This window comes from Rutidosis leptorrhynchoides, unplaced genomic scaffold, assembly GCF_046630445.1.
Source record: "Rutidosis leptorrhynchoides isolate AG116_Rl617_1_P2 unplaced genomic scaffold, CSIRO_AGI_Rlap_v1 contig615, whole genome shotgun sequence".
In the NCBI taxonomy this organism is placed as follows: Eukaryota; Viridiplantae; Streptophyta; class Magnoliopsida; order Asterales; family Asteraceae; genus Rutidosis; species Rutidosis leptorrhynchoides.
The window spans coordinates 12,722-35,929 of record NW_027266835.1 but is presented as its reverse complement, the minus strand read 5'-3'; the positions used below and the strand labels follow the sequence as shown (position 1 = coordinate 35,929).

The 23,208-nt window shown below is 34.6% G+C and overlaps 5 protein-coding genes and 1 non-coding gene across 6 annotated transcripts; 3 read left to right on the top strand and 3 right to left on the bottom strand.

Annotated features, from left to right (window-relative positions):
• Window positions 1-341: 341 nt before the first annotated feature.
• Window positions 342-4,803, bottom strand: LOC139884867 (GTP-binding protein OBGC, chloroplastic-like). Its single transcript, XM_071868837.1, is given in 9 exon segments — window positions 342-434; window positions 545-653; window positions 999-1,158; window positions 1,267-1,507; window positions 1,509-1,559; window positions 1,734-2,007; window positions 2,306-2,805; window positions 2,880-3,380; window positions 4,774-4,803. Coding segments are annotated over 9 exon segments (1,959 nt in total).
• Window positions 4,804-5,560: 757 nt separating this feature from the next.
• Window positions 5,561-7,237, bottom strand: LOC139884865 (probable serine/threonine-protein kinase PBL2). Its single transcript, XM_071868836.1, has 6 exons — window positions 7,102-7,237; window positions 6,823-7,016; window positions 6,599-6,725; window positions 6,437-6,499; window positions 5,978-6,354; window positions 5,561-5,803 (listed from the first exon to the last, which is right to left on the bottom strand). Exons 1-6 carry the CDS (start codon window positions 7,235-7,237, stop codon window positions 5,561-5,563), a joined length of 1,140 nt encoding a protein of 379 aa, XP_071724937.1.
• Window positions 7,238-9,559: 2,322 nt separating this feature from the next.
• Window positions 9,560-13,183, top strand: LOC139884870 (probable serine/threonine-protein phosphatase 2A regulatory subunit B'' subunit TON2). Its single transcript, XM_071868841.1, has 12 exons — window positions 9,560-9,713; window positions 10,030-10,121; window positions 10,292-10,354; window positions 10,464-10,562; window positions 10,830-10,988; window positions 11,253-11,324; window positions 11,603-11,735; window positions 11,812-11,876; window positions 11,985-12,060; window positions 12,176-12,277; window positions 12,450-12,642; window positions 12,943-13,183. The coding sequence occupies exons 1-12, from the start codon at window positions 9,560-9,562 to the stop codon at window positions 13,181-13,183; spliced, it is 1,449 nt and encodes a 482-aa protein (XP_071724942.1).
• On the top strand, window positions 12,732-12,852 carry LOC139884871 (small nucleolar RNA snoR104). Its single transcript, XR_011771949.1, has one exon. It is a non-coding gene; the product is annotated as a small nucleolar RNA snoR104 (small nucleolar RNA).
• Window positions 13,184-13,891: 708 nt separating the features above from the next.
• On the top strand, window positions 13,892-17,578 carry LOC139884869 (anaphase-promoting complex subunit 7-like). The gene is given in 20 exon segments (XM_071868839.1): window positions 13,892-13,960; window positions 14,041-14,109; window positions 14,197-14,247; window positions 14,343-14,471; window positions 14,576-14,638; window positions 14,728-14,843; window positions 14,954-15,038; window positions 15,114-15,173; window positions 15,375-15,420; window positions 15,719-15,745; window positions 15,748-15,791; window positions 15,931-15,981; window positions 16,067-16,267; window positions 16,364-16,408; window positions 16,515-16,557; window positions 16,560-16,607; window positions 16,694-16,837; window positions 16,940-17,171; window positions 17,279-17,339; window positions 17,492-17,578. Coding segments are annotated over 20 exon segments (1,671 nt in total).
• A 3,356-nt stretch (window positions 17,579-20,934) lies between these two features.
• On the bottom strand, window positions 20,935-21,243 carry LOC139884868 (monothiol glutaredoxin-S10). The gene has a single exon (XM_071868838.1). The coding sequence runs from the start codon at window positions 21,241-21,243 to the stop codon at window positions 20,935-20,937; it is 309 nt and encodes a 102-aa protein (XP_071724939.1).
• Between the last annotated feature and the right edge of the window lie 1,965 nt (window positions 21,244-23,208).

Sequence of the window (23,208 nt, the reverse complement as noted above, 5' to 3'; positions counted from 1 at the left end):
GAACCAATTCAATGTTGCATTTTTGAACAACTCATTTTGACTTTTACCAAAGGTTATATTATTTGCTTAAGCTACAACCAACAGAATTAGAATAATATAAATTAACAAAAATAGACATTACAAACATGAGCCGAGCGCACATTACGTATCATCCAAGTTATTGGGGACCTTCATTCCTTAGAATACACACAATCCCAAGGGGAAGGAAAGCTGTGACCTTATTTTCTCCATATTTTGGTCCAGTAGGAAGTACTTCTTGTCGTCCAAGCTAGCAACTGTACATCCACAAACAAATTGCTTCCCAATACCTGAGCGATTATTTTTCACGCTTTAGGGATTGTTTATTTCCACTGAGGCCATCGGATGGAATCTGTCGATGTTTTCCTCACATTTGAACTTGAATTCCCAGAAGAGTCATGCCACACCAACTCCATCTGCCAAGATAAAAACATCATCATACAATCACCCAATGATAAAGAAAGGAATAATATGGTATCTAGTTCATTTGTTTTGGCAAAAATAACATAGGGAGCAGTAAACGCACCTCTCCGACGAGTACTGCATCACCTTCCTTGACACCAAGTTTCTTGAGAGACTTGTACACACCGCATGCCTCCAGAACATGTTGCAGTCTTTTCTCCGAGTCTATGTACCTGATAGCATACATAATTCCACATTTCTTATCATTTATACCGATACATAATAGGGCTTAGGCGTAAATCACGGAGAAGAAATTTCAAAGGAAAAAGTCTGTGTTTTAGCAAAAATTCGAAATTGGTCTGTCTTGGAGATCTTCATTCACAATAGAGACCAATTTCGGGGGGTTTATACGAAAATGATCCATTTGGGGACTAGGTACTGCATTATCCTAATTCCAAAGTGATTCAAGTGATAAATTCAGGTCCTGGGAAAGGAACGAATGTAATGTCTACATAAAGAAAAGTTGTGATGGAAATTGACATTGATCTAAATGAGCTTATGAGTAATGGCTACAGTACCTCCAGTTAGTCATCTGAATAAATCGTTGTAACCCAGGTCCATCGACATGCCAAGTATTGGAATCACTGTCACGAGTGATCTCAAAGTCATCTATGGGAGCATCTCGCTTCTTTTTTACAGTTTCAGCAACATGGTTCAAGTTCTCTGGAGCTTCCCAACCTAAATGAGAAGGAACGTGTAAACAAAATGGATCGACCATGACGAGGACCAGTGAAGATGGAATGTCATAAAACTATATTTATCCAAAACAAAAAGAAAACATCTGACCTTTATTTTCTTTACTTTCTCTTTTGTTCTTTTTAAGAAGCTCATAAGCCGCATAGATAACTTCACGAGTACCTTCTTGAGTCACTGCACTCATGCAAAAAGGTTCAATCCCACGAGCTTGTAGGCTTTCCTTAAATGATGGCCATTTCTCATTTGCCTCCGGAAGATCCATCTTGTTAAAGGCAACTATATAAGGCTTTTCAGCAATTTCAGGGTTGAACAATTCTAGCTCAAGACGAACCAGCATCAAATTCAAATTCTGGTTGCAGACTTGAGCCATCAACAATATGTACCTAAAACTCCATTATAATATATCTTTGGTTAGCCAACATCAGTGGAGAAAGTAAAAGAGCAAGAAATTCAAGAGCAGAGCTTTTTTACTTTGAAAGAAATAGAAATGCAAACAGGTTGATGGTTTCTCTTTTATTGGCAACTAATTAAATAGAGTTTATGATTTATGGCCCTACCAGGGCAGAACACCTTTCAGTGTGGCGCAGAAACTCGTGACCTAATCCAAAACCACGATGTGCTCCTTCAAGCAAACCTGGCAAATCAGCTACGACCATGGTGGAATCATAATCAAATGAAACTACACCCAAATTAGGGAGTAAGGTTGTAAAGGGGTAATTTGCTATTGCTGGTTGAGCAGCACTTATCACACTCAAAAGTGTGCTTTTTCCTGCATTTGGAGCACCCACTATTCCAACATCCGCAACTAGCTTCAGCTCTAACTCCACCCACCTGATGAAGAACACCATTATTCTCAAATGCTTATTATAAATAAAGCCTCAAATTATTTGACCTCTCTTCCTCTGGAAAAATAAAGCAGGCACAACATGGTGAATATTAACAATATCATACTTTTAACCAATTACAGAGACACCTTAACACTTTCAGGAAGTACTATACAATCAATCAGTCACGAAAATATCTTAAATCCTCAATATCATCCACTACAGCTGAAGGAAATATCTTTAAATTACAGTACTATGTGAATGAAATGTGAGTTGAATAAAGTACAAAAGAGAATTGAACTCACATTTCAGAACCCTGCTCACCATTCTCAGCAATCTTGGGAGCGTTATTACCACGAGTCTTAAACGCAACATTCCCTCTCCCACCTCTGCCACCTGGCAACAACATCCCTTTCTGGCCGGGATGCAACAGCTCCAAAAGCACCTCCTCTTTACCAGCCTCTCTTATAACCGTGCCAGGTGGCACTTTAACGACCACGTCCTCTCCCTTTGCTCCGTGCATCGATTTCCCCTGACCATGGGAACCCCTCTCTGCACGGAAATGAATGCTATTACGAAATGGCAAGAGCGAATTCATCGATCCGTCCACTTCCACATATATATGCCCGCCTCTTCCTCCATCTCCACCGGACGGTCCCCCAAGAGGCACATATTTCTCCCGCCTAAACGCCACCACACCATTTCCACCGTCTCCGGCCTTTACGAAGATTTTGGCACGGTCAAAGCATCGCATAACGGCAGGTACGCCCTTCTCTTTTACCTCCCCTGCATCGAATTCTCCACTTCCGTCAAAAATATCATTTTCCGTTTCACCCTCTTTATCAATTTCCCCAATTCATTATCATTTTCCGCTTCGTAATAATAGGCATCAGTGCCGTCGAAATTCACTTGCTTTCCACTCTTGAAAATTCTATCTTCTTCATCTTCGTCCACCTCGTCTTCTTCACTGTCATAATAATCTTCATCTTCGTCGTCGATCTGGAATTCTGCACTTTTACAACCTTCAAATACCTCAACTACCTTATAATTAACATCAAAATCTTCGTCAATCTCTTCTTCCTCTAAGAGCCTGACCTCATCATCGCTACTTTCACTATCGACAGCTCCTAAATTCGATTCCGACAATCTGATTTCACGGAAAGGAGAATCCTTTTCAATGGAAGGGAGAGAGAAGTCTTCTCTAGGAGGTAATCGAGTGTAAGTGGTGGCGCCGGTGCCGTCTGGTACATTGGGATTATTTGGCGGCCGTTGCTTCTGAGTTGTATAGGTCTTCTTCTTGGCTTTGGATTTGAGCTTGATTTTTAGTGTTGGGATTAGGGTTTCGAGTAGAGACCTTAATCGGCTTAGGATTTCGAGCAGCTAGAGGTTGAAGAGAGAAGCAAGTAACTGCAATGGAAGACGAGGAGGAAGCCATATCTTCCTGATGAATTGAATGGGAATGGATAGATAGAGCGCTAAGTTTAAAACTTGTTTTCTGGATTTTAGTTGGAGCCACGTGTGCAGGTATCCCAAAACTATCAAATCAAACGTGCTGATTTTTGACTAGCATTGGGCTTTTCTGGACCCTGATATTTCAAACCTTCGGCCGTCAGCAAATTTGCACTAGATTATTATACTCTCTCTGATGGAATAAGTTTCGTCTTTAACTTTTTACCTTCGGTATAAAATGATGTCTCTAACTGTTATTATTGTCTAGATACATTTATTTTTAAATGAATAAAGATAAAATATCATCTAGACGAATATTATTTGATATTTGAGTTTTTTTTGCAAAAGTAATCGTTTGATCTCTATTTGAAACGATTCTGAACTGTTTCGTCCCTTCAAACATAAAGTTCACTATTTGGTCCCAACGTTTACGTTTTTTTGAACTCTTTTGTCCCTCGATCTTAACAGACGTTAACTTTGGGCGATCTGTCACTTTTTGTCAATCATAGCGTGACACGTGGACATGACGTGTGAAAAAACTCCACATAGACTTTGTTATCCTGAATTAAATTAAACTAGAACAAACATATCCTTATTCGAAAACAAATCCAATCACTTAAGATGAACCAATAAAATTGAATCAAACCCAAAATTGATAAACCCAATTACACTCCTAAGTGATTGAATCGATCTCCACACGGTAGGGTTTCATTTCCTTTTCCTTTGTTATTTACGCCACTCACACACAGTCACACACGGATAGAGCAACCGAGCGACGAGCCGACGACCACAATCACGACCTCACGTCTCCGGCTACGAATCCGACGAAGAGAACATTCCAAAGAAAATGAAGACATAAAAAATTAAGATTAAGGCTATAAAAAGAAGAAGATGTACAATAATAAGTACTTAACAGTTAACATATCTCCTCACTTAAGAACAAGAAGACTTGAGAGCTTACAACACCAATCGGTTGAAGGATGCTGATATTAATTTTTTTTTTGATAATAAATGTTGATATCATTTTCAGTACTAAAGATTACATAGATGATAAATCTATGAGATGTGACTTCAGATTTGTGTGTTGAGATTTAATTTTAGGTTTTGAATTATTAAATGCGAGTTCAGAGTGATTATGATTCATTGTAATTCTAATTTTGATGAAACTTTGTCGATTTATTTAAATTTTTGTTCATGTCTTTTGAATCTTCATCTTTGCCCATCGAAAATCTTCATCGACAATAGAAAAGCATAAAAAAAAAATTTTAGGTAGTCGGTTTTACCGAAAACCGATCGATTTTGGTCGGTAAAAACCGAACCGAACTGCAGAAAATCGGTCGATATCGATAACCATTTTTTTTTCAAATTACCGATCGGTCGGTTTAGTGGAAGGTCAAAACCGACCGAACCGAACCGATATCCACCCCTATGTTGAGTCTCTTTGTAAACCAATTTATATGCATTTAGATTGGATATGAGGTTCTATTTGAGATAGTCGGAACTTGAATCGATGGACAACAAATTGCCTAGCTGATTGTGAAATGAATCTGTGAATTGGAATGAAAGCTGATTGTGATTCAATTTTATTGGTTCATCTCAAGTGATTAGATTTGTTTTCGAATAAGGATATATTTGTTCTAGTTTAATTTAATTCAGGATAATAAAGTTTATGTGGAATTTTTTTATAAGTCATGTACACGTGTCACATTATGATTGGATAAAACTGACAGATCAGCCAAAATTAATGTCTGTTAGGGTCGAGGGACGAAAGAGTAAAAAAATGTAAACATTGAGACCAAAAGGTGAACTTTATATTTGAAGGAACGAAACAGTTCAGAAACGTTTAAAACAGGACCAAACGGTTACCGTTGCCTTTTTCTTTTCTTTCTTTTAAGTAATGAATTTGAGATATTTGCCGTAACATTTCATATGTGATCCACGATGACGTTAGTAAAAAGGGATTTCAAAATCAAAATGAATAATTTAATCTATGATCTCGCATTTACTAGTAAAACCCTTTTATTTCTCTTTTCCGGAACCTCATAATACAATTAGTCATAAAAGCTCCTAACTGGCCGGTCGCTTATTCTTGGTATTCATAAGGCCTTAGCCTAAGACTGGGTAAAAAGATGGCTGCCTAGAGTAAATGTAGTATTACCTTCACCAACTAACGTGATCTCTCTTTCATGAATCTGCTCTATTTTCATAACGATCTCTTCCATCTTTGGTCTTCTCGCTTCTATACAATTCATACAGAGTAGAGATAATGAAGCGGTGCCGATGATTCCATCCCTCGTGAAACGTCCGCCTAGTCGTTTATCCACTAATTTGTTTGTATTGAGTTGTGATCTCACCTTCACACAAAGGTTTAGTATGCAAAAGTTAAGGTAAATTTTTTGTCAAATGGAATTCATTTTTTTTTTTTTCACTTTTTACTTTTCTTGTAGCAAAAGCAATGAAACTTGAGCAAAAAGATACGCATATATATGTGAAAAGGCAAAGATAAAGCTTAAATATTTTTGACATACCCAAAGAATTAAGCTTTCAAAAGATCCCAATTCGGCAATATTCACGGCTTCCTGTCCGGTTACAAGCTCCAAAAGAAAGACCCCGAAAGTGTACACGTCACTGGCCTTAGTGAATGTTCCTGATTGTCCTACAGTAATCATCGGCATGCATTGATTAGGATTTGAATATTGGAAGGAAATAAACAAAATAAAAATTAGAAAAGGTGAATTTATTGGAAAAGGAGGAGGACCTGGTTGTTGTTCTTGTATATTCTCAAGTAGTATTGAGACTCCTGCATCTGAAACTTTAGCAGTAAAGTCCTGGTCTACCAATACATTTGCAGTTTTGAAGTTCTTATGCACTATTGGAGGGTCAAGGCTGTGTAAATGGCATAAACCTGGAATACAAATACTAGGAAATTCCATTAACATGAAAACGTCCAGGCCTACAATTAATCTAGTGTTTCTGTTTTCTTTTACCTTTAGCTGCCCCGAGAGCTATTAGTAATCTCTGCTTGAAGTCTACCTTAGTTGATGACTCTTCTTGTCCTGTATATATGCCAAAATGGCAGTTAACATATCCATGGCTGGATGATTAAGTTATGCTAAAATAATGATTCTGCTGATTAAAGGGATATATACCGTAAAGATGATTGCAAATGCTTCCGTTTGGCTGGTATTCAAAAACTAACAGTACTGATCCATTATCCTGGCAGCAACCTAGAAGTGAAACTAAATGGCGATGCCGAATTCCAGACAAATAACTCACCTGTTAATTGACAAATGTACATATGTTAAATTATCTAAGAATATGTTCCATGTTAAATTTGCAAGCAATTCTGTAATTTGGAGAACAAAGAAACCACCTGTTCAGCAAATTCCTGTTTAGGAGTTCCAGGACGCAGTTTGATAGCGACGAGTGCATCAGATAACAGCGCTTTGTACACTAGGCCGAAACTTCCATGTCCAATGAGATTAGTCTCATTGAACTGATTTGTAGCTTGCCTTAGCTCTTCCATGGTGTAGTTCCTTTCTCCCGGCGGACCAAATAGAAAAATGTCTAAACCAAAAAAGACCATTATTGATATGCTATCCAATACAAATTCTGATGTAAAACATAAAAAAAAAACGGATTATGTAATTACCATGTGAAGTGCAGTTTGAAGAAGCTGACTCGGAGGTGTTACTGATACTCTTCGACTGTAATGTGCAGAAACATATAAATACAATGATAATGATGAGAGTAATCCCTAATGCAATACCAACTCCAAGTTTATCCATTGATAGAGTTTATATAGCCTGCAAATTAACACTTAATAACTCGAGAATTCAATACCAGTATAGCTCAAGAATTATATAAAAATGTTTGTATATTGTATTTTGGTACAGCCTTGTTGGTCATTTAAATGAATACATTTGGAGGATCAAGTTAGGAAATAAGCAAGTTTTGGCTTCTTTTCTTTTTTATTCTCTTTTACTACTACATGTTTTTTGGAATTTCCTATAGGAATGGCCATGGGGAAGGAAGTATGCTTAAAATGAATAATTTGTTTTTACCATGTTAGAAATGGACAGCTATGAAAATGGCTGTACATGGACTTGCTAATAATTAATGGAAAAGGAAAATAAAAACATTTGAAAATATTGATCGTTATCCGGATGTACTTTCATCATATAGGTCGTAGGATCGAACTGTATCTTATAGACAATAGAGATATTTTTTTAATTTGTTCCAATTGCAAATTTAATTGCAAATTTTATTGTCAAATCAACATCGGACACATGACGCTCTATTGACGAATAGTAATTTGACACATGTATTTAAGAACTTTGAGTTTAATTATGTTTCAAGTTACAATTTTAAATCAATGATATTATTTTTTTTTATTTTTCTAATTAGGAAATCAAAACACAATAAAACATAATGATTTCTAATAAAATTCTACCAATTACTTTTTCCTAATATAATAATTTTATTCCTAATCAATTTTCTATTTATTATTTTTTTAAAAAATCATAATAAAATCATAATATACTATATTTTTTTCTAATTTATTTATTAAATAATTTTTTCTAATTAAAATTTATTATATTTTTTTTATATTTCTAATTAAAATGGACACATCTTTTTTTTTTCCTATTCAAACGGGCATATCGTTAAAAAAAATTATTCATAATCAAATAATAATATATATTATTTTTTTCTAATTTTTTTATTAAATTATATTCCTAATTTAAAACTTTGAGTTTAATTAGGTTTCAAGTTATAATTTTAAGTTAATGGTATTTTTTTTCTATTCTAATAGAAAATCAAAACACAATAAAAAAAATATTCTTAATAAAATATAATACACTATATTTTTTCTAATTTTCTTATTTAACAAATTTTCCTAATTAAAATTCATTATATTCTTTTTTTCTATTCCTAATTAAAACGGGCACATCTTCTTCTTTTTTTCCTATTCAAACGGGCATATTGTTAAAAAAATTATTCCTAATCAAATTAAAATATATATTATTTTTTTTAATTTTTTTATTAAACTATTATTCCTAATAAAAATCCTCTATATTATTTTTTTATTTTTAATTAAAATGAACATATCTTATTTCTCAAACAAAATAAATTTTTAATTTTAATAAGATTATAGATTTTGAAATAAAATCAAAATAATTATAATTGATATATAGACAATAGAGAGACTTTTTCAATTTGTTCCAATTGTAAATTCAATCGTAAATTTTATTGAAATAAAATCAAAATAGTTACAATTGATATAAAGTTAAATAATTCGTTTTTTAATATAATATTTGACATATGTTTAATAATTTTTAATAAAAACAATTATTATATAATTCTTCATATGATATATTTAAATTATTAATTTTTAAAGATACGAATTTTCCGTCAAACTGACGGGCCCACTGATTAATAGCCGTAATTCTTAGAAATATATTTGCGGGTTGGATAGAGAATGTCTATCCCATTGAAAGAAGAAGGTAAAATAACACTATGGAGTCTCTAAATCATAATATTTCTTGATAATTTATACCAATGAAGGTTTTTTCCTATTATATATGCCGCGTAACAATGAGAATTCTTTCAAGTTAACAGAGCTCTCTCTATTCTTTCCAATGTAAGGAAATTACTACTTCATATCAATAATCAGTTCATCATCGATTTGAGATTAATACAATAGACATTAATATCAAAAATAGATAATCAGTTATGATTTGGTGCTCATGGATTTAATAACAACGGCTTCAATGATGAAAGCAAATATTGAGGGGTTATCGAGTCTAGATGTGTAAACATGAGGGACTAATGTATAGTTTTGACATTTTAGAAAAGGCTCTCGTTTGTATTTCTCGAGCTCCTTTTCACTTTCCCTTCTTCTAGTTGCCAACTTGCTGCCATGGTGCATTTCAATTTTCATTGATCAGAGTAACTCGTTCTTTTTAGGGTTTTTGAGTTATTTACAATTTTAAATTGACTCAGTTCGATTGCAATTTGTACATTTCAAATTGTAAAATTTGTTCAGCTGAAATCGTAATCGACCTAAAAAAATTTCACATTTTTAGCCAAAAGCGAGGAACTACAGGTAAATGTACAGCGGTTCGAGCTATGGTGAGAGCCACGAGGCCGTCTCTGCAGCCGCGACGCAGAGGAAGATCCCTCCCGCTTCCTCCATGTTGTGGGTCCGAAACCTTCGACGGTTCATAGGATCCGGTGCTGGTCTCGGATCCGAAGCTCTAATGGGTATGCTCTGACATTGAACTTATTGTATTGCTGTATTTATACGTATGATGATTGCGGTAAAATGTTAGGCTTAATCGTGAATTAGGCAAATTTGAGGTGTTTAATTATAATATAAAAATGGTTAGTTAATGAATTGAAGATGTCTCCATGCTTTGGAAATGTGCTATGTTGCTGGTGGTGTATTGTTATTTCTACATTTTTAGATGCCTGAGAACTTGATTTGTCATAACAATTTTATCTGTTGACAGTGAATAATGCTAGTTTCCGTATGAAAAAATTTATTCGCTGTTAACCTTTGGTTTTATGTGCATTGTAGAGCTTGAAACAAAACGAATATTGCTTGATATTTTCAAAGAGAAGCAACAAAAAAGTGCTGAATCTGGAACTATCCCAAGTTTCTACAAGAAGGCATGTTATTTACTTTGTTTTCTTGGACATTTGCTGTCTGGTTGATTTTCTCATCCTCTCGGCTGGAGGGGCTAAGTATACTCATTAAGCTATATATATGTATATATATATTTAAGGTAGCATAGATGCTCTTTTTGTAGAAATTAATTCGTGTTGTCCTTCTTTTGCAGAAACCCGAGGATGGATCAATCAGTCACAGGGTCCAAAGACTGGCTAAGTATCGATTTTTAAAGGTTCATATCCTCACCCTTTATTGCTCTCACAGTTATTTTTCTGTTTTGTTTTCAAATGATGAACTTTCGAGACATTATTTGTTTGTGACATCTGAGTTCATTCTTGCAGAAGCAATCAGATCTCTTGCTCAATGCTGATGATTTGGATGCAATGTGGGTTTGCTTGAGAGAAAATTGCGTCATTGACGATGCTACCGGTGCAGAGAAGGTATGTATATTGTTTCTCCTCCATTAACTTTGGAAAGGCTTCAGTTAGGTATAGCATGCTTTGGATGTCCTGTATTGTTTTCTTAGCCAGTCATGTTAACGTTTCTAATTTTGTATGTAATGACTAGGCAAGGCTATATATTTTGAACATTTGATGGATATTCCAGAACTATCATACTTGTACCTTGACCTCTAACTAGTCATTTCTGACTCGTCTGTTGTCTAGTCATGTAGTTAAGCTAATCCTTGTCCCTTTTTCATTTTGTAGATGAACTATGAAGATTTCTGTCACATTGCATCTGTATGTACAGAGCAAATTGGCCCCAAGTGTCGACGGTTTTTCAGCCCTTCAAATTTTATGAAGTTTGAGAAAGATGAGCAAGGAAGAATTGCTATTCTGCCCTTTTATCTTTACGTGATGCGTACGGTATGTCCCATACCTATATCTTTGAAATCAAACCATGCTTTGTTAGAGTTTCTCTTATTGTTTCTTCTGAAGGGTTTACCTCTTTTATTATTAGTAAATGGGGATGGATGATTTTCTACACAAAGTTTACCTTTTTAATGGCCCTTATATGCGTCTTTGTATTCGCTGTCCATAGGATGTCAGTGACCAAGGAACGTTTATACATCATCATTTTGTTTTTATTTTCTTCTTTACGTCGTTTAAGTTTTTGCTTGCTGTGTTCAGGTTTCATTGACGCAGGCCAGAATTGATATGAGTGAGCTCGATGAAGATTCCGATGGTTTCCTTCAAACTCATGTATGGCCATTGCATATCCACAAATGCTTTATATTTTATTATCATTTGCTTTCTGCTGTCAGAGGGCGAGCCTTGGCGCAACCGGTTAAGGTTGCTCCTTTGTGGCCTGGAGGTCACGGGTTCGAGTCACGGAAACAGCCTCTTTGCAAATGCAAGGGGAAGACTGCGTACTACGACATCCTCCCCCATACCCCCAAAGCGGGGAGCCTTAGCGCACCGGGTTTTGCCCTTCTATTTGCTTTCTGCTGTCAAATTTCTTATCTCTTTATCTTTTGTAGGAAATGGAGGCATATATTCGAGGTCTTATACCTAACTTGGCGCAATTACGGGATATGCCAGCAGCATTTATGCAAATGTATTGCCGAATAGCTGCACACAAATTCTTCTTCTTTTGTGATCCTCACAGACGAGGTTTGTGATCAATTTTACGTTCAATTATGTGACCCCTTGATCATTGCACTAAGACCGATTGTGGCGTGATCTGCAGGAAAAGCTTGCATTAAGAAGGTGCTTCTTAGTAATTGTCTCCAAGAGCTGATGGAACTCCATCAGGTAGATTATATTTGAATCTACCATAGCTTCATTTGTTAATCTGTTGCTTATTATTTTTCCTAGTACATCAGAAACCATTGATATTGCTTTTGAACTGATAATCCATAGGAAAGCGAGGAAGAAGTCACTGACACTGAACAAGCTGAAAATTGGTTTTCTTTGACATCTGCACAACGGATTTGTGGTGAGAGCCATTTCTACTCGTTACATTATATTCCTCTATTGGCTCTTTCCTCCCTGGAACAAATACCAGTTACAGTGAGTTGAAATGTATCTCATTCTTGTTCTTTCTTATGTAGACATGTTTCTTGCCCTTGATAAAGATATGAATGGATCTTTGGGCAAGCACGAACTCCGAGATTATGCAGATGGGACATTGACAGAGATTTTCATTGAAAGAGGTATTGGAAAGTGAGGAATGATAAACTGCAATCTGATTGTTGTGGGGGACTGGGGGGTTTCAAATGAATTGAACCTCAATATGCTGAAGTTTTCATCATATTTTATTGTGCATTTCTGTTTTGAGCTTCTGCTATTCTCACTGGTATCTTTGTTGTAATTTATCTTCAATAGTTTTTGATGAGCATGTCCGGCGTGGGAGGACTGGTGGAGGAAACACTCGTGAAATGGACTTTGAGAGCTTTCTGGATTTTGTTCTAGCCCTAGAAAACAAGGACACTCCAGAAGGTCTAACATATTTATTCCGCTGCCTTGATCTTAATGGACGGGGATACCTTACAACGGCAGATATTCACATGCTATTCAGGTGAACACTTTGGTCAAACTGAATCTTAGTCTTGTTATTCTAGTCTTATTTTATCTTGGAAACCATAAGTCATTTGTGGAAGTGAAGAAGAGGGGCATCTAAAAGCTGAAATGTTTCCTGATACAATCTTCCTAGAGAAAAAAACCTCTGTAATTTCCTGCTTGCTGTATTTAAGCATGTTCTGCAAGTCTCAAAATTTCAGAGACATGAATTTTGATATCCACCAAGTTTGAAATGATGTTGAGGTTAAGTTCTTTTATTGAATTTTGTTTAATCAAATTTGTTGTACTTGTTAAACAGAGATGTGCACCAGAAATGGATAGAAGGAGGAAACTATGAACTATGCATAGAGGATGTAAGGGATGAGATATGGGATATGGTGAAGCCAGCCGATCCCTTGAGGATCTCTTTAGCCGATTTGTTATCTTGTAAACAGGGCGGGACGGTTGCCAGCATGCTCATTGATGTTCGTGGTTTCTGGGCTCATGACAACCGAGAGAATCTTCTTCAGGAGGAGGAAGAGCCAGAAGAAGAACAATGAATGATAAGGAGAAGTTTGTTACATATATCATCATCTCCAAAATCTTAATTCCACTAACTAGGAACTTTGCATTTGTATGTGTACTTGAGATGTATTTATTTATTTATTACAATTTGGATAATAAATAAACTTATATAACGATATTAGTTTCTTCTTCTTCTTCTGTTTTTTTTGTATTAAGATTTTAGGAGTACGTATATACTTCTATATATATGTTAATATCGGCTAATTGTAGTATTCGTTTGATTATTGGCCGAACCGTCTCCTAGCGGCGTTAAATTTGCTGCCGCCAAGTTAACGTGATTAATCAATCCGAATCTACATGTGTGGCATCCCAATAGCAAGTAGGCAGGAGCAAAGAACCACAGCTACGAGTTAAATACACTTCAGTCCTCAGCCTCTTTTAGAAAATATAAATTATACCCTAAATTATTATGTTTTTATAATTACACCATCTTTCCCAATATAATTTTTTTTCAATAGAATAGCTTGTATAAATCAATAATTAAGGAATACTTATACTAAACTTCAAAATAAAAATAAAAATACTTATACTAGTCTATATACATCTGAAATGAATGTACTAGATTGACTAGTAGTAAGCTTCAGCACGACGAGTATTAGTTTTAGTTTTGGTGTGAAAATTTTAAATTCGAACCAAACTGTGTCGAAGGAGCAAACACAGTCTCACACTCAGTGTGGAAAGAAATGGACGTCCCTAAAGATCAAATCGTCGCACTCCTCGATAATGGCCTCAACAATTCTGCTCAGATGCTTGTCAGTTTCTTTCTTTTCAATTCAATATTCTTATACCTAATCGTTTTCTTCTTTTCACAATCCATTTTATATTTGTTCAGGGTTGTTTTCTTGTTTCATCGTCAACCGTCAATGGCGAAACTAGCCCTCACCTCAAAGCAGAAAATCTGGTTATTCTCTTCTTCCTATTATTACTTACTTTTTAAAAAAAAAATTAAAGTAATTTATTATTGAGTAATTGAGCTGAACAATTGCAGATTGTTTTAGGCGATTCATTGTTTCGTGAGAGAGAGTATCGCAGAGCAATTGTAAGCTACCTTTATTGTTCCCCTTCTCAAGTTACTGTAGAATATCTGTGTTGTGGAGGTTCAGTTAATCTGTTTATCTATCTTATTGTCAATAGCACACTTACAAACAAGCCTTGCAATACAACAAGATTGTTCCAAAACAAAACCCGACAAGCACTAGAAGTTCATTAAACAGGTCGCCATCTCCAAATTCCATCAATCTTTCATCCGTAAATGAAAATGAGGTAGATTTCTCAAGACTTTCCTTTTCGTCTGTCTGTTAAGTTTATCTGATGAGTTTGAAATGAAACTTTCCACTCTATACCTAAGCGTGTTTTCACTTTGATAGGTGAGATTCAAAATTGCCTCTTGTCATTCTTCTTTAAGTGAGACTAGAGCTGCTCTTCTTGAGGTAGTTGCGAAACCACTTCCATTGCATCAAACGAGTTCATAAACATAAAGAACTGGCTTTTACATGGTATTTTGTCTCATAATTGGCAGATGGAGGGAATTCCTGGAAAATTAAGAACACTGCAGATGAGCCTGCTGATGGCAAAGCTTTATCGCAACTCTAGACATAATCGTAGTTCCATTGCTTGTTACAACGAGTGCTTAAGGTTTGTTTTGTTCTTGTGTTTACTGTTTATGTGCACTTTTTTTTTACCTTAATATAGTTTTATCTTCACTTGTGATTCCCTCTTCTTATCTCCATTGTTTCTGTTGGCAGACATTGCCCGTACGTTATCGAGGCAATCATAGCTTTAGCTGACTTGAGATGTTCAGCCAAGGATATCATCTCTCTTGTTTCTCAGGTTCGTTATTATTAAAGAGAATGTTTTAAGTTTCACTTTTCTAAGACTTTCAAACATTTTATGCCTCGATTCCAGACTCCAAATAGAAGTGGGAGGGCTACATTTGATCATATCGACTCCAATCGCTGGCTTCAAGTAAGTATATAATGGATAAGATGTGATCCCATGACATGTTGGTCTAGTAGTAACTTTATGGTGGTAACTGATATGTTTCCTCCATTGAATTCATCCATATGTTCTCTTTATTGCTCATGTTAGTTGTATTTGCGTTGATTCCATAGTTTATCTTAAGCTTGGTAGTTATTCTTCAGTGCTGACATTACTAACTATGTGCAGCGCTATGTCGAGGCCCAGTGTTGCATTGCTTCAAGTGAATATAAAGGTGCATCAAATTTCTTTTTCACCAAGATGGTTTTGGAAATTTTCACGATTTGTTCTGACTTTGTATGGTTATTTTTCTGCTAGAGAAAGGTTTGAGTACGTATAGAAAGAAAGTTGTAGTATTGATCACGTTAATTAATGTAGCCGCTGAAATGCTTGCAAAAATACATTCCATTATAATCCATGTGAAACAAACTACCTACCGATTCCTAAAGTGTTGGTTGTTATATAGTCATCAATATATTTTTTTCCATTACAGCAATAATTTATATGCATAAAACTCTTTCTTGGGTTTGCAGGTGGTTTAGAACTATATGTGGAACTTTTGCACGTTTCCCTCACAATATCCACATGCTACTTGAAATCGCAAAGGTGAGCAATGGTTGCTTTTTGAGTGTGAGACTTGGCAAAACATTTTCTTTTATATGGACATCTTTTATTCATACCATGATGCTAGGTTTCCAATGAGTATTATTTTCACTTGACTGCCTATTTGACTTGATATGTCAAGGTTGAAGCCATTATTGGAAAAATTGATGATGCAATAATAAATTTTGAAAAGGTAATTAGTAGTTTCTTCATCTTTTGAACCTAGCTACTACTTATGCACATATACGTATGTAGAAACTAAGTTTGTGGTCTTGCAGGTTCGAGCAATCGATCCTTACGTTATAACTTACATGGATGAGTATGCAATGCTTCTTAAGATAAAATCGGATTATCCAAAGCTGAACAAGTTGGTACATGACCTTCTGAGTATTGATCCTACGAGGCCTGAAGTTTTTGTGGCTTTGTCTGTATTGTGGGAAAGGAAAGATGAGAGAGGTGCAATGTCTTATGCTGAGAAGGTTCTTTTTCTTTATCCCAGTATAATCTCTCTCTATCTTGTCTTTTATAAAAACAACATTTCTCTCCAAATTAATCGGCCGTTTCTGTCATGTCAGAGTATACGAATTGATGAAAGGCACATCCCTGGTTACATAATGAAGGTGCAACTACTATCTTAGTAAAATACTAAAATATGTTCACCTATATATACTCCCATTTGCTTATGCTCAAATGTGTCGATGACTGCTAATTCCTACATGCTTTTAGGGTAATCTGTTAATGTCATCGAAGCATCCAGAAGCAGCTGTACTTGCTTTAGGGTGGCCCTGGAATTGAGGCCTGATCTTCGTTCATATCAAGGTACAAGCCTTTTTAGTCTTTTAGGAACTTTGAATAACTATTATTAAGAGTGCTGAGAAAATTCCTGTAATTAATGAAAATTTCAGGTTTGGTTCATTCCTATTTAGCATTTTCAAAAACGAAAGAGGCATTGTATGCTGCTAGAGAGGCAATGAAGGCAATACCTCAGTCTGCCAAAGCTCTGAAATTAGTCGGAGATGTACATGCCAGTATCTCTGGTGGTCGAGAAGGTAGTCTATATACAAGTTTGTTTCGGAATCTGTTTTTAACAGATTGCTGTTAAATTTATAATTTTCATAAGCTTTCTTTGATCCGAAAAATGCCTTTGGTGTAGGCGAAAAGGTTTTACTAGTCGGCGCTAAGACTAGAACCTGGTTATCTCGCAGCTGCTTTAGCCCTGGCTGAGCTCCATGCCATGGAAGGTCGGAATGGAGACGCCGTCTCTCTTCTCGAGAGATATATCAAAGATTGGGCATATGATTCTCTTCATGTCAAGTTGGCTCAAGTTTTTGCCGCCACAAATATGTTGCAAGAGGCTTTGACACATTATCAAGCAGCTTTGAGGTTTACTCTTATCTAAGCTATGATAATGTAGTTTTCCTTATAGTAATAAATTACAAATGTGGGAAGATGTTGACGAGTCTGCTATTGTTACTGAATTTGAATTACAGGATAAACTCACAGAACGAAGCAGCGAAAAAAGGATTGGAGCGATTGGAAAAGCTAATGAAGGTTGGTCTTCCGTTTTGCATAGTACTTTCGACTCCCTACAAAATATGTCAATAACTATCCAGTCCACTATGCGAAGATTTTGTCATAAGAATGAGTGTAATTGTGATGGAGAATTGGAAATTGACTGTTAATTATATATGGTCTGTTTGTAGGGAGTGGATCCTGATGCACCTGAGGAGGAAGAAGACAACGAGGTTGAAGATGCTGATGGTGAGCCGGAAGAAGCAGAGCATTTGTGAGGATATTCAAATTCATATATTGATTGATAATTTACTCATGATTGTGATTTTGTGAATGAATGAATAGTAAGTTTCCATTATACGGTATTTGTCAACTCTAGATGCATCTGTTTTTCAAGGAACTTAAAAAGTAAATGTGACATTCATTTATGAGGGATTGAGGGAGTAAGAGATAACATAGAATGGATTCCCATAACCAAATTAGACAATATGAATATTTGCCTGCCTATCCTAAAAGCTTAATTTCTGAGATGGAAATTGAAAAAATAACGAAGCGTGTGGGAATGGGATGGAACCATTTATGTATAGTATTTGGCATCTCATGACGTATTAGGACTCTCATATCATACTACCAAAATTTGCTTCTCTGTCTAAGTTCCTACCACACGACCAGTTTTACACTCACAAATTCAATATTCATCACCATTTGTTTTTGTACATTTCTTTCTTGTTATCTAAAGTCTGACCAAGGTAATTCATGTTAGGCCTGCTTATATATAGTGAGGTGAATTAATCTCTATCGAACGTACGTTGTTTGCCCTCTCAATTAGATTGCTTTTCCTTAGTTCTGGTACTGTTGTTTCCTACTTCCAAGACTTGTTTATTACCGCACCCAATATCTTATTGATTAAATCATTCTCTCATAAATTTGTTCCAACGAGTATAATTTTGAACCTATATTTACTACATAACATTTAAACAACCATGATAGTAACGCTTCTCTTTTTATTCTCCTCCGTCCTAAAATATGTCACATATTTTACGATATAAATTTGTAAATCCAATTGGGCAGAGATGCAAAAATCTGACGTGTGAGTCCTACCCCACGTGAGCTAGCTAGCTTTCTCAAAGATATACGTTGAATTTAGGTCACATAAATACTATTCGATACGGTCACGTGGACTATGGTATGGCCCCCAATATTCACTTATGTTTTCTTTTTCCATTACGAAATTACAAATGTCATATACATTTTACATAAAAAAAAAAAAACCAAATGTCGTATAATCTCATCTCGCTTTTGAGCCACCCAGCTAGCTGCTCATAATCTATATATATAATAAAGTCGAAAAATTCTGTAATGGTGGCTATCGTCTTCTATAGGTTTCACCATCTAATTAATTCTTCTTTACACAGGATGTAGATGTCCTCCTCATCAACAAATATTTTTTTTTCTTTTGTAAATAGATCGATCAATATAAATAATTTAATACCTCTTGCTGAATGCGATCGATATATATACTGTTGGTCTCTTCCCAAGCTCAGCGTAAAGGGGCTGATACAATAATCTAGCCTCTCTCTTAATTTACAACTTTTGGAGATTTTCATGAATCAAATTTTAATTGGTTAATATTTTTGGTTAGTTATTATACACATTTTATATTTTCTCTTTTCGTAATACATATTTTTTAGATTTTTTATTTTTTTTTTAAAATATATAAATTTTTTTAATTAAAATTAAAATATGTTAATTTTTTTATAGCTATTAAGAGACGGAGGAAATACTACTTAATTTGATTAGTTTAATGTGATACAAATTAGAGCGAATCACTTTAGTTCTGTGTGTCGGCGAATAAAATGCATTGTATTACAATAATGTTATAAATAACCTAAAAAGTACTTACTGTATATTAGTTTAGCATATATTTATGTTCCTACATTTCTAAATGAGGTAATGATTCATTAGGAATCATAAAAACTTATTTGATTCTCACACAAATATTAAAAAAACTAGTGTTTCTGAGTTTCTCATGATGTCAGATAAAAGCTTAATTAAATTAATTAACTACAAACATTTTTAATATGGTATATGTAGGCATACGAATTACCACATTTTCAATACGTGATTCGCATGCATGCTCACTGTATATAACAAATTAATTCCCCCAAGAATCATATTACATATGTAAGGTCTAAATTAAGAATAACTATAATTTTTATATGAATTAAAGGAGGATAATTATCATATATATAAACCCTACATGCATTGAAAAGGCAATTGAGATCTTAATGATTGATTTAATATTGAGAGATCGACACCAATTGAAGAGAATAATCACTCAGAAGAAAGGCATAAAGATATAAATTAGTTATCTTATAAAGAATATTTATGTACAATGTCCCGTCTTTTTTCTTTCTTTCTTTCTGAAATGACATTACGCCGAAATACGAACTTAGCTAAATAGGAATTTCAATACCAATTTTATGCGTGATATGTTGTCGTTATGAGACAAGTCTAAATAGCATCTTCACGTACGGCCATTAATTAACATCAAACGTATATTTAAGCCCCTTGACTTTACATATCGTTGATCCTCTCCATACTTAAGAATCCCATTTTTATGTAACAGATTGCAATCGGGTGTGCGGCACTCCGACTCGAATTATAAAGTTGAAAATACGCAAAAACTTACCTCCACCATCTTTTGATCCATCAACCAATTAAATTATGAATCTTAAAAAAAAAAAAAAAAACCCAATTAAATTATGACATATAATTATTGTATTTAATATTTATTTAAAAAAATTACGTGTTTAAACGCCATATGTTTGATTTTAGTTTGTTTTGATTGAATAAAAAATTATGTAATGTTTGTATTTATTATTCCCCTACATAACACAATATATTTTTTGAGTTTGATTTTTGCGTCAACTTATATAACTTTTGATGTGTTTAAGGAAAAAATTATTTTGATTTTCATCGTCAAAATAAATTTGATCAAGATTTAAAATCGACCCGAAAATAAATAACCGACAATTATGCAACAAAATAACGATCGACTTCGTCTTTCCTATCAAAGTCTCACAATTCTCATGTATGGTATAATAATGTTATTAAATTTCTTATAAATCTAAGCATATATATCAACATGTAAATATAATATACACAAAAATTTATCACCATCCAAACGTACAACAGAAAAATATTAGAAGAAAAAAAATAAATCTTATATAAATTTATCATATGTTATTATTTCATTGGATGTTTAATCTGAATATTCTACCGGGTGGAAGCAAGTTTTCCCATGAAAATAATCGTTTTAGTTTCGAAAAAAAAGGATTTACAAATGTGGACTTGTAAATGTCTTTTCGTTGGTAAACTTATGTCACTTGTAAGATTTACTATAATTATTGATGTAATTTAGGAATTTAAAGTAGTTCATGGAGGAAAAATTCACGATAGAGTTTAACTACATTTTTATTATGTGTACTCTTTACATTATTTGGTACAATGTACCTTAAACTAGCCGCACAGTCGAAGTCGTAATTAACCCAAAAGTTTATATTATAAAACCATGAGTTTACATATTAAGTATATCAAAATTTAACTATGTATGTATATATATTTATACTAATTAAAGCCATAGGGCACCAGCATCTTTGAGCAACCTCTTGAGTGAACCGTTAAGCTGTAGAGTCATGACGGTGTTAGCCGAGCCGACAAACTTGCCACCGATGAACACTGCCGGAACAGACGGGCTGCATCCCAACCTCATGAGGGCCCACTCCATCTCCTTTCCTCTAGAATCCTCGTCGAGCTCGTAGATTGCCGGACTCACCCCTTGCTCGTAAAATAATCTCTTGATTGCATGGGACATGCAACACGAACTCTTACTAAAGATCACGACGGCCTTTTGTGAAGCAAGTTTGGCTACACGATCCATATATATATATTTGAGAAATACAAATTGATTTATTAGTTTTGTAAGGTTTTAAATCTAATGCGAGAGAAATCGAACGTGGAATCGATGGAGAAAATGATATTCGAATGTTTTTAGATGTATATAATTTCGATTGTGAGTTTGTGATGATGCTAAAAAGATCTAGCTAGTATATATATAGGGGGCAAGGGTATGAATAGTAAAAAAGATGGTGGGTGATTTTAATAATTTTAAATTCTATAAAAGAGGTTAGAGAAGGACGTGATATTGAAGAAAAGAAATAATAAAAAATGAGAAAAAGCGATGAAATTCCTTTTTGATATTTGGTTGGATTGGTATATATTATGCTCATGCTCTCCTCCCCTACACAAAATAAAATCCCCCTGATTAGATAGTGACGTGTATGGCTTGCTCGTTGCTATGTACCTAAGTGGGTGCATAGAATCTTTAAAATGAAGTGGATAAGCCAAACACAGCCGAAAGTGAATTTACACAAAATATTGCGTATGCAAAAGCATTGGATTTATTTTTTCGTTAGTGGACGAATTTGCCCTCGTGGTTGTGAAAATCAGAATATGTTCGATCGTGTGTGTGATGAGGTGGGAAGGGAAAAAAGAATGTCAACTTTAGATAGATCGATGATAACGTGAGATGAAGATGATTACAGATATAGAATTGGTTTTTACATATACCATATATACTCTCAGAAAAGAAACGATTTGTTGCATCAGAAAATAAGACCTTAGTTTGATTTTAAAAAAGAAACGATTTGTTGCATCAAAAAATAAGACCTTAATTTGATTTCAAATTTTATAAGACATTAATTCATTGATCGGTCGTTCGAAATTCTAAGATTTGTCGTAACATATTTCAAATTTTGTAAGACATTAATTCATTGATCGGTCGTTCGAAATTCTAGGATTTGTCGTAACAATTTTCATATACAGTATATAGATTAGAGTAAAAGTGAGTTTAAGCTCAAGCTAGGTGCAGTATTTGATCAACTGATAACTGATGAAGTCAAAGTGTACATATATACTAACATCGAAATCTTGAAGATGTTCATTATGGATTTTAATAGTTATTAGTGTATTATTACTCGAGCGTTAGCTCTGGATTTCATAAAATAATTATTGTAAATTTCGAAAACAACACGAATATAAAAGCGTAGAATCTGGAAAAAAACAAGATAAAAAAATTAATGATTTTATTAATTTTTTAAAGAAAATCAAACGATTTAGGGTTATAATTTTATGATTCTTCTGATTAATGATTAACGAAACAAATTTAAACAATGACACCGATATTGACAAACAAATAAAGCAACAAGACAATGATATATATGACAAAGACAAGATTGACAAAGACAAAGTTTACCACCGACTATTGTGGCGAACGACAAAAGGTTGCTTGATAGAAGCTTGACTTGCTTGCTCCATCGAGAGAACTTTCCTTACCTTGAAATTTATACAGAGTTGTGTTGCTTTGAATGCGTCTCCTGAAAGAGAGGGTTGAAGCCTCTATTTATAGTGCTTGAGATAGACCTCGTCCATATAGGAATATAATTCCTCCTAACCAATCAGAAGCCTTCTTTGAAATCCATTTTCTATTGTAACTCTTCAATACCTTAATTCTATTTTGGACTCTTATTTCTTATAGTTGAATCCTCTTTATCTTGAAGTCTTAGTAGTTGAATCTTCTTGAAGTTTTAGTACGTAGTTGAACCCTTCTTGAAGTCTTGGTGGTTGAATCCTTCTTGAAATCTTATATCTAAACTTGTCTTCATGATATATTGGTTAGATAAGTTTTGTATTTGGACCTTTCCATCTTGTATAATTGGGCCTTTGTCCAAGCGTTGTACCCTTCATGAACCCTTTTGATGGTTGAACACTTCGACCATTCAATGGTTGAACCCTTTAACCCCTCGATGGTCGAACCTTTGATGGTTGAAGCTTTCGACACTTCAAT